Genomic DNA, 16953 nt, shown 5'->3' with positions numbered 1-16953 from the left:
CGTACGGAGATAATTGTTCTTCCATTTCTTTCTGATTTGATGAAAGGGTATTCGAAAACCAATATGTACATATATAATATCATAGCCGGAGAAGAAAAATCCCTCTGATGACTGTAGATACGTCATCAGTTAGTGGGCATAAGTATCATCAGTGTCACTGCGTAAATTGTCCAATATAAAACCAACAATCAAAACCCGCGCGTTCAGTGGCTACACATACCCGAAAAAGTATTAACCGAAATTGATTTTTTTCATAAATGAAAATATCGCCGCATTTGTATTATCAGCGTTTTCGTTCGTCGATATTCACAGTCGCAATAGACAGAGTACTCATTGTCAACGATGCTTCAGGATTTGTCATCAGCGTGGAACAAATGATAACGAAATTAGTTTTATTTTCGACCTGTCACGACTGTTTGTCCGATAAGCATACGAGTGTACGACGCACAAATATTTTCCTGAATTGCTAGCGCTGCCCTTAGGCGTCATTAAACGTCGAGGACACATTCACCATCAGTCAACGCGTGCACCAACAGCCGGGGCTGCTGTTGGTCGTGTGTGTTGTTCCCGAACCCTGGCATTCGATAATGACATAGGTTGAATAACATATAATGATGCTTATTAACTGCAAGACGTGTTTCGACCAGAGAGAAACAGCGTGAAATTATCGGTGAGTTCCTGCTAAGCAAACTACGTACTTCGTAAACCAGTCTATACCAGTGGTTCGCAGCTCTTAACGTGCATCTTAGCGATCTGTATTATAAGTCGACACACCCACGCAAAAACTTATAGAATTAAAATACTGCGTTCAACGAACATTTCAATACTGAAGGTGAGAATACCCTGGTAAATTCGAGTCGTTTGGAAGTCGGCCTCTGATAAAATGATCTGTGTTCATCTCGATTATCTCTTCTAGCATTTGTGAATGCTATATAAGTATACTATGTGACGTTAACATATATATGTATCGTTGTCTTCCATACACGGCGAGGTAAAGATTTTCCATTCGATTTCTCGTCATCACCGGCACTTGTTATATAGATTTTATCGCTATGTACTGACGGTTTTCAATTATTTACGCCAGAAATGCATATACGGTAAAACCGGGCTCGTGAATACGGTCTGCAGTAACCAACTTGACCCGTTACATCGACCGAATTACTATAAGGCTGTGTGTATCGATGATTAGACGCCTGATGTATGAAATATGTATCGCAAATGACACTACATCGATCTTTCTACGGTTGGTATAATTAGCCAAATGCACGTATAAGCCGGCACCATCATCAACATTGACTTTCTGTGTTTATCACGACGTTTACCCATCACCTCGGGACAAGGTAAGTCAATCTGTGTGTCGGATGCAGACCCAATCGAATCACGCCGCGACATTCGCAATGAGCGTTCCAATCAATCTACTTTGGATTCTTAAAGATAGAATTTTTTACCTTGTTTTATTACTTTTTAGAAAAGAAACAAACGTAAACATATTATATGAATGTTACTTTTACCATTAAGTTGATAGGAATTGCATAACAATTTATGTATCGAGCAACATTACAATCCTCCACCAAGGATGCAGTTTTACCCAGTCATGAATTAGATGCAGTGTTAATTTAAAAGCCTTTTCGTATGTTGATTTTACGAATAATGGTCAGACTTTATGATGCTGTTCTGTTGTTAAGTATTGGCAATTTTTCCAGGTCCATGGTCTATAGTTACAAAAAGTCAATGGAAGACCAGACCAGGCCGTAATTTTATTTTGGCCATAACAATCGAATCTACCGATGTTGAGGTTCAAATTGGACTTAAAATTCCACTGTGCTACCAAGGTTCAGTCACTTTAATCAAACGTTTTTCCCCTTTTTACTCAGAGAACAGCAAGGGCGTATCTAGGGTTCTTTAAAAGTGGACCTTACTCGGCAATTAATTTTCGAAGGGTAGATTTGGTTATGTGAGCGTTGCAAGCGCGAAACATTGGTGGGGGTTCTGGTGGCCCTCCAACAGAAAATCTAGGATAGAAGCAACTTTTCTTGTCCTTATCAGAACCCATTTTGGATTTTTTCGTCTTTCTAAGAATTTTCTTCCAGACTTATTATTTTTTCATCGACTTTTTAGAGAGCACGAATTCAAAAGAAGATGGACCACTCCACCCAGTCCAATCCCCCCCCCCTAAATCCACCCTCGGATGTCCTTTAAGATAGTTTGTCGTTTTTCGATGCCACGACTCGCTGTAGATACACCGTATCCAACTCCGATAGCGCGTGATCCATTAAATTGACTACATAATGGCACATTTCATCGGAAAATGTTATCCAAATAACTACCATGCCAGACAACGAGTTTATCCGATACACCCTTGATCTGCTGCTGCTGATATATTTACGTACGTATACGCCTGTTACCTTAATGTCCATTTACTCATTAGGAACTCTGTCCGCGCTGCAATCTCGTTCATAGGCTTATATCAAAGAATTTTGCGTCGAGGTGAGTGCAACCCCCCCCCCCCCCCCGAAAAAAACCACGCTGCGTTTAGCGGAAATGGTCATTAGGACGAACGCATTAACACTCCTATTAAGGATAAAATCATATCGATTTATGTGGAAACCGCGTGTAATTCTCGTGAGGTTGAGAGCAAAAAAATGCATTTTATATTTAGAATTAAGGCTCGACCGTGCGTCGATTAAATACGTCATCGAAGGTCGTGATTTTCAACGCGGCTGGATCTTATGTCACGCGTTGCTAATAGAATCATTCGGTGTATTTAGCAAATTTATCGCAACAGCACACAAACGAGTATACGATCTTTTTTTACGGGCGCTGTATACAGCGTAAACGATATCTCGTTGTGAGGAGAAGTCGGAAGTCAATTAGATATACGCGGTTTTTAATTAAGAACGCGTTACATCATCGGGTCCCTTCAGCGCGTTTTTTTAATTGATTACGCGCGAGGATTTCATCCCGTGCGAAACGATTCTATATCGCTGGTGTTTAGAACTTCATACCCTCCCGGTGATTAGATGGATTGATAATTGGATACAACCTTAATTAGCTAGTATCTGTTAATGTCATTTGCTCAAAAGATAATTGCGCATAGGATATCAATTGCATTAGCGAATTGACATGAATTCTACATAGATTTAGCCAGAAGTGTGATCATTCTTTTCTGCCGATTTTGCTAATGCTATAAATGTATGATTTTGTTTACATGATTAGATGATACTGTACAATAATGAGCCTCACCGTGTGTCCGACTGAGCGAGCGGTGCGGTTGGGTGGTTAGAGCGTTCGACTTTGGGAAGCCAGGGCCAACTTCGGTTTTCGAAGCTAGTCGACTAGTGGTCGGAACTACTAGTGGTCGAACGCACTATAGTTCGGTCGTAACGTATTTCACAGTGTCGGCCATCTTAGGAATGGGTTGGAACTGCAGCGACCGTGCTCAATCCCGTGGTCGATCATTTCTGGACCATAGTTCCGACTAACTGACATTCTGTTTCTTTAGTTCGACTATAGTCGACTTACTCCGATAACCGACGTTCGCCCAGGTCGTGGGTTCAAACCCCGGAGATTACGGTAGTGTCCCCGGCCAAGACACTCATCCTCATTGCCTCTCTTCACCCAGGAGTAAATGATTACGACTCCTGAGCGCCTATAGCAGCTGCTCGGATGTTACTTCTCCCGAGGGAGAGATGACTGATAAATGGTTAGGATTATAGGCTAGAAGTGATTGTACCAATTTAGTGGAAAGCGCCGTTGAACATTGTGAAAAGAGCGCTATAGAAATTAAATTACTATTACTGTTGCTCGCGGTACATGAGGCCCGTCCTCCGATTTGGGTCGCAGATAAATATTGAACTTTTGACGTGATACTCGTCGGAAATGGACAATAACCTACGGAAGCGTCCGCGGACCCAGTTCTGTCAGTTAGATATGTCGGTTGAAAGTGAATGACTTCTTCCAATCGTCTTTTGAACTCACTATACAAATCTATCAAAACCACTTTACTGACTCCTGCATAATTCATCATAACAAAAATACATAAAGACGTATACGCATTCTCGATCATCAGGAATATTTTTATCGCAGGTCTTATGAATCTAATTTACATTCGTTTTTTTTCATTTCAGATGAAGTTCACGAGTTCCATTCACGATTTGTTCCCTCTTCCCGTTTTTCTATTCACGATCATCGACATCGCTGGATGCAATGGTAAATCATATACGCAAACACTTATTACATTTTCTATTCTACGTAGAAATTAATTAACTTAAGACGAAGTTCATTGCATGTGTGTGTTTGTCCAGGGGTACGTTTGTTTCTAAAGATCGGCGGTATGGCGGCATTGACGCATATATCACCGCCGTATATCATCGTCGGGGTTTGTTTTCGATCGATGTTATATTTACCTACAACCGCTTCAGAGGCTCTTGTTTCTACTTCAACCACTGATGCGTTGCTGACATCCGCGTTGAAAAATCCTCATATCTTCGCTACTCCGCACAGCCATATTGACCGCGATATAATCACTTGACAGTCCCCCCAATCCGGTGTGGCCGAGAACGTCATAAGGGAATATGGGGAACCTCCGACACTACTGTGGCAATCGAAGATTCCGCTTATGGCAAGCAAGGATCCGCTATGCGCGCTAGTAGTTATACGGTTTTCCGCGTTCATTGGGGTACCAGCATTGCTACTGTGACAATCAAGGATTTCACTTATAGCGTGCGAGGATCCACCAGGTTCGCTAGTAGTAACTTGGCATCCACTGTCTTTTTTAGTAAATCAATTTTAAATGAAAACTATGCCGATGTCTGAGTAGAAAAATTAAATTATTGTATATTTGGTAGGTCCTTTGATAATATGCGGATTCGGGAGACTGAAAATTCAGTTCAAGCTTCATCGAAAATGAACTAATTTTGAGAGCGTAGGACCGAGTGCTCTTCACACGCCATCGGATGAGATAGCTGGTATTGCGGGTTCCCCATTTCGTCTACTTTCAGTTAAAATCGAAAGATTAACTTTTCTCTCGATTATCAATGAAAACTATACCAATCACTGAGTAGACAAATGAATCCAATGTATATTTGGTAGAAATATGATGCCTAGATTTAGGTCGAAGTTGATTGGTAAACGCTAGACCACTTGTCACGCCACCATGCGGGATAGAAGTTGCATGTTGTGTTTACCCAAACACCTCTCTTTGTTGCGAGCGAAACTAATAGAGCTTGTGTTCTTTTGCATTATTTCAAATTCTGATACTATCACTATATCAAATCAATCAATGATTGGGGTTCTCTCAGCTTTTGTCGGTCGGGAAAGGCAAGGGATGAAAGCGACCGGCCACCATTTCCAAGGCCACCATTGCTTCCCGATACATCGTTAAAATAGGACCAAATAAATAGATGGACGATCCCTCCCCCATGGTCTACCGAAGAATGAAAGTCATATAAACAAATATGATTATATTCAGGTTATCTTCAAATATTTAGTTTCAAGGAATGGTTTTTTCGCGCGTTGAAATATCGTTAATTTCCTGGTTTCATTCAGTCGCGCAAACGCGTGTTTCCTTCAGAACGTTTCTACCTCGAGGGTGAAGGGAATTGCGATATTAGTTGTGCAACTTTCACTTTATACACCATTACCATCATGAGTCGAGATTAGGATGAAATTAAATTGCCTTTCCCGCGGTGACGACACTGTTAATGCTCGCTCCAGTCATAACCACATTACAAGAACGTACCCTTCAACGGTAATCTAGTTGCAGGTCTCTCGAAGCGCGGTATATCCTCAATGCCGATGGAAGTGGTTTGCATTCAATAGAAAATCAAACATAGCAATTTTAGCGATATGAGTCGAGAATCTGCCATGTATGTGTATGTTTGTATATACGTATAATATTAATCCTGACGACGAAGGGACCTACTGATTGCCTAGATAACGCTGTGTAAACGTCAAGCGTTTCAATTTTGCGAGCGACATATACAAATCTTTCATTAAAATGCAAATAACTCTTTATTCCGCACTGTTTTCTGACTCATTACCCAGTTATAACTGAGCGACCTATTGATTATCCGAATAATTCGCTGGCTCCTACCTCAGCGAACGAAGTATTCGTCAGTGACCTGGTAGTAATTGAACTAAAGAATCAGTAACGCGGGCGATACAAAAAAACCTTTTTTATCAAATTTAATTCCAGCGAAGCATTTCGGGTCATTCAATTATTTGGCGTCTGTCAAATAGGTGGAGTCGTGCATCGACGTATTTCGAAATTGGATTTGTAAAATTGAAATGGCATTCCAGTCGCTGAACGGACGGCGCGATTACTTCGTTTCTAAAACCATATCTTCATGTCAGTAACAATATTTGTCTTCGTTCATCCGATTAGTTTCTAAAGAGTAGTTACTGAAGTTCATACACAATCAAATATCTAATCAGAAGCATAGGAACTTTCCAGTGAAAATTACAATCTTACTGACAATTATTAGAGCTGCTTAACATTTTTAATGAACAAAATTTAATTTTCGTTGAACTGTAGGCAACCCGACTCATCTGTTAGGCTTTTTCTTTAATTACTAGAAAATGATGGGGAAAAGATCCGTACTCCTAAAACAAATATAGGAGTGCAGATCCGCCTCCTTAAACTCTACAAGTACTATCGAATTACAAAGAAAAAATAATTTTTCTAGTCCTTCGTGTTTTCATTAGAACATTTCCATAAAAATTTCTTTCTGTTATGTCCATCTTGATTTTCAATCTAGTAACTTGTAAAAGTCATGTTCATCTTGATTATCAGTCTCGTGATTTGCATTAAAAATGTTTTTCCATTTCTCCCATCATTTGAACCAAATTCATTCCAATTAAATCTTTTTCTGCAGTCCTTCCGAGATTTAAATGTTGAAAATACTCAAAAAATGAAAAATAAATTTCCTGTTCACTTCCATTTCCAAAAGCCATATTATAAATGTTTTCTCTATTTCAATTTTCCCTTCGCCCTCCATTTTTTTCTTGAAACAAATACGTACTTCGAGTTATTAGACAAGGCCTTATGGGGTTCATACACGTTATTAATGCACCACATCCGATTGTGGTTATCATTCTACTCGCAGTCTGTCTCCGTTAAATGTTTAAATGTTTGTTGTTCGAAATCAAGTATTCGTGTAAAAAAACGCGTTGATATAGTTCAAAAATGTGATACATGCGTGTTCTTTACTTTTAGCAAAATGCGAGTACCATTTTTCGAGTCACACCGTACCCGGAGGTACATTCACAACTCCGAACTTTCCAAACAACTACCCCGACCGCACCTACTGTAAATACATCATATCCGGGACATTAGACGAACGAATCCGTCTCGATTTTGTTGCCTTTGAGTTAGAAGTTAGGAGTGAAGCGGGGTAATTCATCGTCTTTTTTCGTTTTCTTATTCGATAGCTTTCGATTTCATATAATAACATATTTAGTAATATTCCATATAGATTTTCTAATTTAGATCATGATTGTATTTTTTCTATCACACGAATCGTGCTTGATTTCTTTGAGTTCTACTTCTGGCGATTAAAATTTTGTTGATCATTTTTTTATCATGTACTTTTCCAGATGTTTGTTTGATTATGTCGACATCCTAGCCGTAGACCACGACGGCCAACCCTATAAGCTGGGTCGTTTGTGCGGCGACATCATTCCACAACCTATCATATCAAAGTATCCGAAATTAGAAGTGATTTTCAAGTCGGATTATGTCCGCGGACACCGAGGATTCAAAGCGAAATACGAGTTCCTCTCAGAAAGTAGGTTTATCTCGCTCGCAATGGCTTTAATAATACCGACTCGAGCTATTATCTGTCTTTCACAAATGAACATTAGTTTCAAAGGAGCGATTCGCTCGACGCCGCAATCTCTCTGGGGTGATGGTGACATAACGGCTTTAGATTCGTATAGACGACCATCGCACGGTGCATTGATTATTAATAAATCGAATTTGTCCACGAATTGTCTGAAGCTGAAATGGAAATTTCCAAATCCACGCATCGGTTTCTCTTGATTAGACTTTCGGCATTCGCGCTCTAGGGTCATGATATCGCAGCGGTATTGAGGCGGTTGGCGCATACGAGACTAATCGAAAATCTCAAATATAGTAAAACAAAGATATCATAACAATGATATATCAATTCTATGGTGACTGATTCGGTCCATACTAAAAATATTTCGGTTTTCCCGCGCGAGAAAACAAAGCATTTCGGTTTGAAAAATTTTTCTGAACGGCTAGATACTAGATGAAAAATTCTTTACGTTAGTCCATTTTTTGTTTTCAAGCGAGAAAACAATAAAGAAACGGCCAATGTGAAATTTTTTATGGTTCCTCTAGCCGTACAGAATTTGTGTTTTTAGTACGGACTGAATCAACTGCTATATCAATTCAGTGGAAACCTTTACGAATGACATGTTCGTTACTGCATTAGCGTATTAACAAGTTCAGTTCGATGTTATTTGTATACTAACCATTGTGTTTCAGAATCTTTCGATAATACGTCACAAGGTAAACCCCGATAAACGCTTTGCCTTTTAATAACTACGCGCAACCTTTAACAAATGCAACAAAAAAGGCTTGTGGAACTGTGTTTGTGTGACTGAGGAATTCGGTCTCTCAAAATAAATCGCTATATTACGTATCATATTCGTATCTTCAAAACAACGGGGGCTCGTAACGTATAGTTGTAAAAGATTGTAAACACGATAACTGTTGATTCAGTGTCTCGTGTTATATTGAATAGATAGGCATACATTAGACACTGGATTAACAGATTATCGTTTTTACAGTATCTGTAACTGTGATACGAATCCCTGTGTACAATACCTTCCATAGAAATTCCACAAATTGCCATTATTTGTTCAATTACCTAACAGCTTCATCTTTACGGCGGTAACGCGATTACCAAATGTAATCATTAGGCAAGTTCATGATGGCATGGGTGGGGTAAGAGGCAGCCATCTTTATACTGGTAGCACAATTAGAAAACATACAATCGTTAGCGATGACATTGGAAAATAGGCTTCCATTGCGCCGTATCAAATAGATTCATTATATAGGTGTTAACTCCCCCGACAAACCGAACCAATGTTACATAGTCCGATCGAATTCCACTCGCGAGCCGGTTCCGCTCGTCTTATCCCCTTTCCGTTTTGAGTAAACCCCGCAATGTTGTGACTCGATGTACGTAATTATAATTTCATGATCGTTAATTGCGTGTGAATCTATGCGATGAAATGTAAAAATTGTCATGTTTCGCTATATTAGCTCGAGCTTTCAAACGGATTTCGGTTGGTTATTATCTGTCAAATCAATCGTGGTCGTTTCGTTACTTGTTTCAAAAACGCGCCTTAAGTCATTTATGTTGAAACACGCACGAGGGAGTTTTATTTTTGTCGATTCGAATACGACCATTTAATACTCGCTTCGTTTCAAACGGTATCGTAAATTAGCATTGAAAATATATCTTTTTCAGGGTGGCAACCATTTCCTCCGTCCAGTGAATTATGTGGTGCCGATTATATGACAGGCCCGGGTGGCGTACTTACATCTCCCGGTTACCCTAAGCCGTTTATACCTGATCTAGAATGCACGTGGATGATTAAGGTCGAAAGACATAAGCGGATATTGCTGACGTTCCATGAATTAGACCTTGGACCAACAGGTAATTTAATATACGGTAGCAAAAGCTTACTTGCGCGCTGAAAGCAAATGGGCATTCATGTATGAGCATTTATGACCCGACCATCAATCCACTAATTCTGTTATGTACTCCATTTGTAATTTTGTATTCGATCTAATTATGATGAAATAGAAATCATCATTATTTCTGAATCCTTGAAATTGTCTTAATTTTCTAAATTCGAGGCTCAAGAGGGACGTTTTCTGGACCTTTATAAGTCGAAATATTTTCTCGTCCGCACACCTCTCGCGACCCCGTGATTTGACTGAGCCTTCAAAAGATGAAAATCTCAAATATAACAACGTATAAATGAAATACTCAAAAATATGATATTGAATTTTCTTGCAGTGAAATGTGAAGGTACTGCTGTTTCGATATATAACGGTTTCGCCACCGTAACAGATCGACCGGAAGAACGAGTTTGCGGCCAACTGTCTCTATACGAACAAAGAGTTAAAGATTTTTTGTCGACGGGATTTCGTGTCGTCGTAAGGTAAGCCGCTATCGCAATGCAATTAGGCCACGGTCAATTTGTCCCGATTTTATTATTAGATATTATGCGATAAGCTGAAGATAATGTACATGTACAATAAACCATTTTACAGTTGCTAGCCGCCATTTTGTTAGGGTACTTTTGTCCTGTATTGTTGGGTCATTTTTTTCTCTTTTTTAATAACTATCCGTGATGCGTGTTATATCATATTTCATCTGTCTCTGGGTGGATTTTGACAGTTTCAGCAACATTCAAACCGTGTGAATCTCTAGTTTTCAGTTATGTAAAAATCATTTCTAATATTTGCAACAATGCGACATGGGAGCGATATATAAATCGGTGGTCAGTTTTTGCCGTGCGCATAAAAATCCAGGGTACTGAACTTTGAAGTTCGTTATTTTCAGAAATAAGTTTCCAAAAAATCCAAACATTTCAAGAACTGTGCGCATAAACGTCCCCTTTCAGGTGAACTTTAAAATTTTCAGATATCTTGCCAAGTTTTTATCCTATGGCTCTTTAACTGCAGCGCGTGTATTGTCATTCCGAGATTCGGCGCTGTTTTCTTTGCGTGTATTTCAGTATATGAGTGTTATTTTTTCACTTTCACTACACTTGTCTCCACGGAAAATGGTTTTAATTGTTGGTATGTGTATCATTTTTTAAATATTACGGCATTAATACTGTATTCCGTTCTCCGGCGCTAGTTCGTAATGGCTGTAATGGTAACCGCTTTTACGGCAGGCAGAGGCTTACGTACATGCACCCAAGAAAACCCAAATTATCACTCATTTGTTGTAAATGCAATCCACACACTACTTGCGTTTTTGTGATGGTAGATGTCACTTTTTACTTTTTATCAACTGTGTCTGACATTCAGACTTGAAACTTGATATATCACCACCAAAACAAGAAAACGTTTTCTTATATTTTCTTCCCGATCTAATCGATCTTTTGTGTACTTAATAGAAAGTATTCATAGAAAGTAGCTGAATATTTCCCCCACCCCATATGTACAGCTTTTTGACCACTTCTCCATCCATCTAATTTCAGTAGATAGTGTAAATTGATTAATGGACTACTGATTTAAATGGTCATCATACTCGATTTTGAGTGTTATATTTCTTTACTTCTACCATCTCAATATATGCCTATTCTCTTCCCGCGCGCAACTTCGAATGGGCGCGTGATCAAAATACCGCTCAGTCTCTGTTGCTGAAACTGGTCAGAAAAATCCTTCAAACCCCAACCTCTCTAATGTCTTCGATCTATTATATTGTATAAATAACGTAATATTAACACCTGATACACATACCAACAATTAAAACCATTTTCCGTGGAGACAAGTGTAGTGAAAGTGAAAAAATAACACTCATATACTGAAATACACGCAAAGAAAATGGCGCCGAATCTCGGAATGACAATACACGCGCTGCAGTTAAAGAGCCATAGGATAAAAACTTGGCAAGATATCTGAAAATTTTAAAGTTCACCTGAAAGGGGACGTTTATGCGCACAGTTCTTGAAATGTTTGGATTTTTTGGAAACTTATTTCTGAAAATAACGAACTTCAAAGTTCAGTACCCTGGATTTTTATGCGCACGGCAAAAACTGACCACCGATTTATATATCGCTCCCATGTCGCATTGTTGCAAATATTAGAAATGACTTTTACATAACTGAAAACTAGAGATTCACACGGTTTGAATGTTGCTGAAACTGTCAAAATCCACCCAGGGACAGATGAAATATGATATAACACGCATCACGGATAGTTATTAAAAAAAGAGAAAAAAATGACCCAACAATACAGGACAAAAGTACCCTAACAAAATGGCGGCTAGCAACTGTAAAATGGTTTATTATATCAACCGTGAAATAAAGGTAAATAGACGCAAGTCCGATATACGGCGTTATAGTGCAAGAGTAAGTTGTTGCGAATTGGCGAATTTAGAAATCTATTAATGGACAAAATGGATCCTCGATATAAGTGACGTTAGTTTACAGCTGATGACAAGCGACACCCTTTAACCCCTGGTTAAAGATAATACCAGTCTATAAAACCGGGCCCTGGATGATAGCTTACAGGACAGTTGACAGCAGACATCCTACTCCTACACACCAGTTAGGTGATGACTCAACAGGATGGTTGACAGTAAACAACCCACACAGCACTTAGGTTCCGTGTGATTGCATATATCAGGGAGGCACCTACCTAATCGTCTTTTCTTCTGCCACGAAATCAATTATTCCCGGTGCTTTTTGAGATTACGTCGGAATTCATACTCGAATCGGCTATCTGTACTGAAAAAAATTGGTTCGTGATATTTTGTTTTTATAGGGAAATGTACACGGAAGCTTATCTAATATAAGCATCGCACTGAGGGAAAATGCCCTGGTGAACATATTCCAAAGGTTAAACATGCGTGGCTTTCTGGTGTTTCGAATCAATATTATCCAATCATCCGATTACGTATATACGCACTGGATTTATGAGAAACATTGAAAACTATGAACAGAAATGGCTGTTAAGGCAAATGACAAAACTGCAATATTACAGTTATGTGAGATAGGTTGCCACCTCTTCTCATCGTTTACCCTAGCTGTCGACTGTCAACTGTCACTTGCTGTAAACACTGACCGAATAGCGCTACACTCTACGCACGCACTACATGTATAATGCCGTATACTGGACTCGCGCCAGAATATTTGAACACCAATAATTTAATGATACAAACAATCTCTTATGATACAAACAATATTATTTTGCGGCACATAGTGATACGAAGATTGATAACTCTAAAGTTTAAAACAGTCAAAGGCTTGTGAAGCGGCAATTATCGCCATAAGAAATTCATTACACAAACGAATTCTTTACTTTGCGTTTACCTGAATTCGGGCGAGACTAAGATGTCTATCTTGACATGCTGATTGCTGGTATAAACCTAGTAACTTTAACAAGGCAATCTACACAGGCCAAGAGATCTTCAATTTTGGCTTCAAAACGAGAGGCGTTGTACGATTATAGTGTGGGCCTGGTCCAATTTTTTGGCTGTGCTAAATTATTTTATTTGGCTACGGCTGTGATTCGACCACCCTAAAAACACTGCGAATTCTCCAGTTCCAACCTCCGCACTACATTTCGTACCGTCACCCGCTTCTTCTTTAACAGCTTGTTCTATCGATACATTATTTACCAGTCGCATCTTAGCACGCGAACTTTTCTAAAATCACGCCGTCATTCTATTACCGATGGGTCGCACGGTTCATCTTCACACGGCAATTTTTCATTAATTCAGGTACAGGGCTGGTGCTTCGAATGCCCGTGGAAACAAGGGATTTAGACTCGTCTGGACAGCAGTGCAGATTCCAAGCAAAGGTATACGTGCATGCGTGCGCGCATGATCGCACTTATCCGAATTTTTTATCATTTCAATCGATTGCAAGTCCGACCTAAGATGTTGTAAGTCCGACCGGTCGACGGGCGGATTCCAAGTATTTCTTAGAAAAAAAATTAGCTACCGTCCTATCATATCTATTATTATCTAACGCCACTAAATTTTCATACCTTAAGATTGGACACTTTCCAAAACACATTCTCTCAAATCGTTTCCTTTGTGAATTGATTACGAAAGAAAAACACGAGAAAAACTGCTCTATTTTATCTGATATCAGCTTTCATAGTTCTTAGTGGGTTTCATAGTGACAAAAGCCTTTATAAGCCTAAGTCTTTTGTAAATTTATAACGTTGTTTGATTTATTTCCTTGCTCCACGTGTAGTAGCTACAGAAGGCGCGTGTGAAGACGGTTTCTGGTGCGCCGGCGGTGTGACGTGCATGGACTCGGCCGGAATGTTGTGCAACGACTTGAAACGATACTGCATCGCCAAAGAGTTTGAGTGTAACAAGATACCGAACTGCGGCTTCTACGACAAAAGCGATGAGGAAAACTGTAAGTGCTGGGTAGAATCACGATTCTAATCGAGATATACATTTTAAGGTTTCCAGCGCTCCGTTTCTTCAGTGGCAAAACCTTTAATATACATATTGCCACCATACCACCAGCGAAAACAAACCATTGAATTCAAAAGCGTAGCGTTTATGTCTAGGGAGAAGGCAATCGATGTCAGATCAAAATGCTAACGAGTTTCCATTTTTGTCTGGAGAACGCGCATATGCCGTACAATATATTGTTTACAGCAGTAAGGTGTGTCAATTATCGCTTCTCCGTTACAACAACTGTGTATAATACCGATGCTTCGCCGCCGGCAAAACAACCCCATCCTATTCATCTATACGTACGCTTTTATAAAAGCATCCGTATACACGACTTGACAGCAAATCTCGCCTTTTCGCCAGAGAAACTATATCGATACGAGGCAATTGCGTGGAATTGGAAAATTGATATGAATTTCGATTCTGGCGTCGCAGAAGCGCGTTACGAAATGAATTTACGCTTCGGGCAATAAAATAAACATTGCACGTTTCCCCACATAATAAGAGAAGATATGAACGATAAATCATCGCTCGTTTAAAAATGATCCATTAATTTGCCCTCCAGACTTTTTCCATTCCGTCCACAACAGGAAAATCCCCCAAAAGATCGCATCATGGTCATTGCTACCATTTCTATCCAAGTTGAAATTTGGCTTACTAAGTAAACAATTTCGACTTAAAATCATATGGCCCCGATGCCCTTCCGTACTTCCGCGATGCTCTTCCGAGCTTAAATGTACATTTTTATTTGCTCCTTTAATAAAGGATATTTGTACAGAACAAGAATATCATAATGTGTACTTCGCTTGTATACATTTAAACTTACACTTTTATGAACTTCGCTTTAGAATGATATGGCCCAAAAATACTGCTCCTACTACGTTCTTCGCTTTCAGAGCTTTGCCACTTCTTGATGTGATAAATCTTTTGCAGGTCATGGAATCGGTTTGCAATTGGGAATCATCATATCGGTATTTTTCGTCCTATCGGTGATCGTCATCGTCGTGGCCGTAGTGATATGTCGGCGGCGTCGACGGATGGCCAATTCCCCGTCCGAAGAGCAGAGCCTGGCGGTAAAACTGCAGAAAATGGACCAAGACCAGCCGGCGGGACGCATGAACGGGGAGACGCGCCGATCGAGGAACTCTAAGAACGGCACTTTCACGCAACAAAATGGCCGCCGGAAACCAATTAAAGGCGCGGAATCGGTGACGTTCGAAAATCAGCAGCAAGTTACGACGCGAATAGACCCGCACGATAAGAATAAAGCGTACCAATTAATACTTAGCTGCCAGTCAGATGACGAGACAGTTGACCAGTTATGACGTCAATGATTGATCGAGAAATTACCGGTATGAAAAGATTAGGTTCGAGGTAACTGACTTTTGAATGAAAAAAGCTCCTCCGGATTTATGAATTTTCCTTAAGAGAAACAATCATTTCAAACTGATGTACATGTACATATCTATGTATGAATGTAAATAAATGTTTTTTTATGTTTTTACATAAATATCCCGAGTAGTTTTTCCATAAAATCTCAGACAAGTTTATTATAACAAACTTTTCATTTTATGCTTTATGCCTTTTTAATTACTTGGAGTACGGATACGCCTCCCAGAATTCTGCAAAAATCATCAAATTAAAACACATTTTTAGTTCTAAATCGTATTTCATCACAATTTTTCAATTTAAGGAACAAGTTTTGCTATGTCCGTCTTGATTTTCAATCTAATAACTTGTCATGTCCATCATTTTTCTAATTTAAGATTTGCAAAAATGTTTTTTTTTTTCATTTTTCCTACCATTTGAATAAAATTCATCAAGTTTTTTCTGCAGTCCTTCCGATGTTCTATGTAAAAAATACTCAAATAATAAACAACTTTGGTTTTTAATATTTTCCTGTTCTCTTCCATTTTAAAACGCCTATTATGAAAATTTTTTAAATTTTTTCCCTTCGCCCTACCACTTCTTTCTCGAAAAACCCATACTCCACAACTAAAAAAGGCTTTACAGTCAATAAACTGTTTTCAAATTACATTATTTAAACTGTGGCTTTGTAAATATATCTGTAATGATGGCGCGTATCCAGTTAGATTTGTTAAAGAGTTCTCAGCTGCTGAACTAATTGAAAGGTACTCTCGAGTTCGAACCGTGTATCGGTCATTACCTGTAACAACGCGAAACTATCCGCCGCGAAATAGCAGCATAGAATGTTATATCCGCCGTGAAATGGCAATGGTATATGAAACCCATTGCTGCACTAATATTGACAATCAGTAGGTATAATATAGCCTCAACATATAGATTGATAAAAGAGTGTAGGTCTAGTAGTGGTAAAGCAATGAAGTATGGAAATATATGAAATTTTGTATTTTAACTTGGATAACAGTTATTGGTTAATTTGAATTGAAGTAATACCCATTCTATTCACAATGTGGCGCAGAAAAGAAACCCATCTACAGATCACATTTTTACGCGAATAATATCACACAGTAATCGACAATTTGCTTCTTCACGTCCGACAGTTTTGTCCATAAGGTATTCGGGTTAAACGAAACCCTGTTTTTAGAAGGATTTTTGATTTCATGTACCCGTCTATTTCGTGTGCAACTATAATAATGATTGTTTTCAACTATAGAGTTAGACTCCGCCCAAGTCAGATCTGATCAACTCGGATAACCGTTCAACTCGGATGGTTTTGTAGATACTTTTTTGGCACTAAGGCCTTTTTTAAATTGCTTGCAGCACGGATTTTATT

The 16953-nt window shown here is 39.1% G+C and overlaps 1 protein-coding gene across 1 annotated transcript; it reads left to right on the top strand.

The window, feature by feature from the left end:
* Window positions 1-658: 658 nt before the first annotated feature.
* Window positions 659-15520, top strand: LOC141910667 (neuropilin-1-like). The gene is made up of 9 exons (XM_074801417.1): window positions 659-670; window positions 4128-4209; window positions 7217-7394; window positions 7597-7787; window positions 9504-9692; window positions 10059-10203; window positions 13500-13579; window positions 13990-14151; window positions 15129-15520. Exons 2-9 carry the CDS (start codon window positions 4128-4130, stop codon window positions 15518-15520), a joined length of 1419 nt encoding a protein of 472 aa, XP_074657518.1. The 5' UTR covers window positions 659-670.
* The last annotated feature ends 1433 nt before the right edge of the window (window positions 15521-16953 follow it).

The sequence above is a fragment of the Tubulanus polymorphus genome, chromosome 1, assembly GCF_964204645.1.
Source record: "Tubulanus polymorphus chromosome 1, tnTubPoly1.2, whole genome shotgun sequence".
Lineage (NCBI taxonomy): Eukaryota > Metazoa > Nemertea > Palaeonemertea > Tubulaniformes > Tubulanidae > Tubulanus > Tubulanus polymorphus.
The sequence above is the reverse complement of the archived record's forward strand: the minus strand, read 5'-3'. Positions and strand labels throughout refer to the sequence as shown.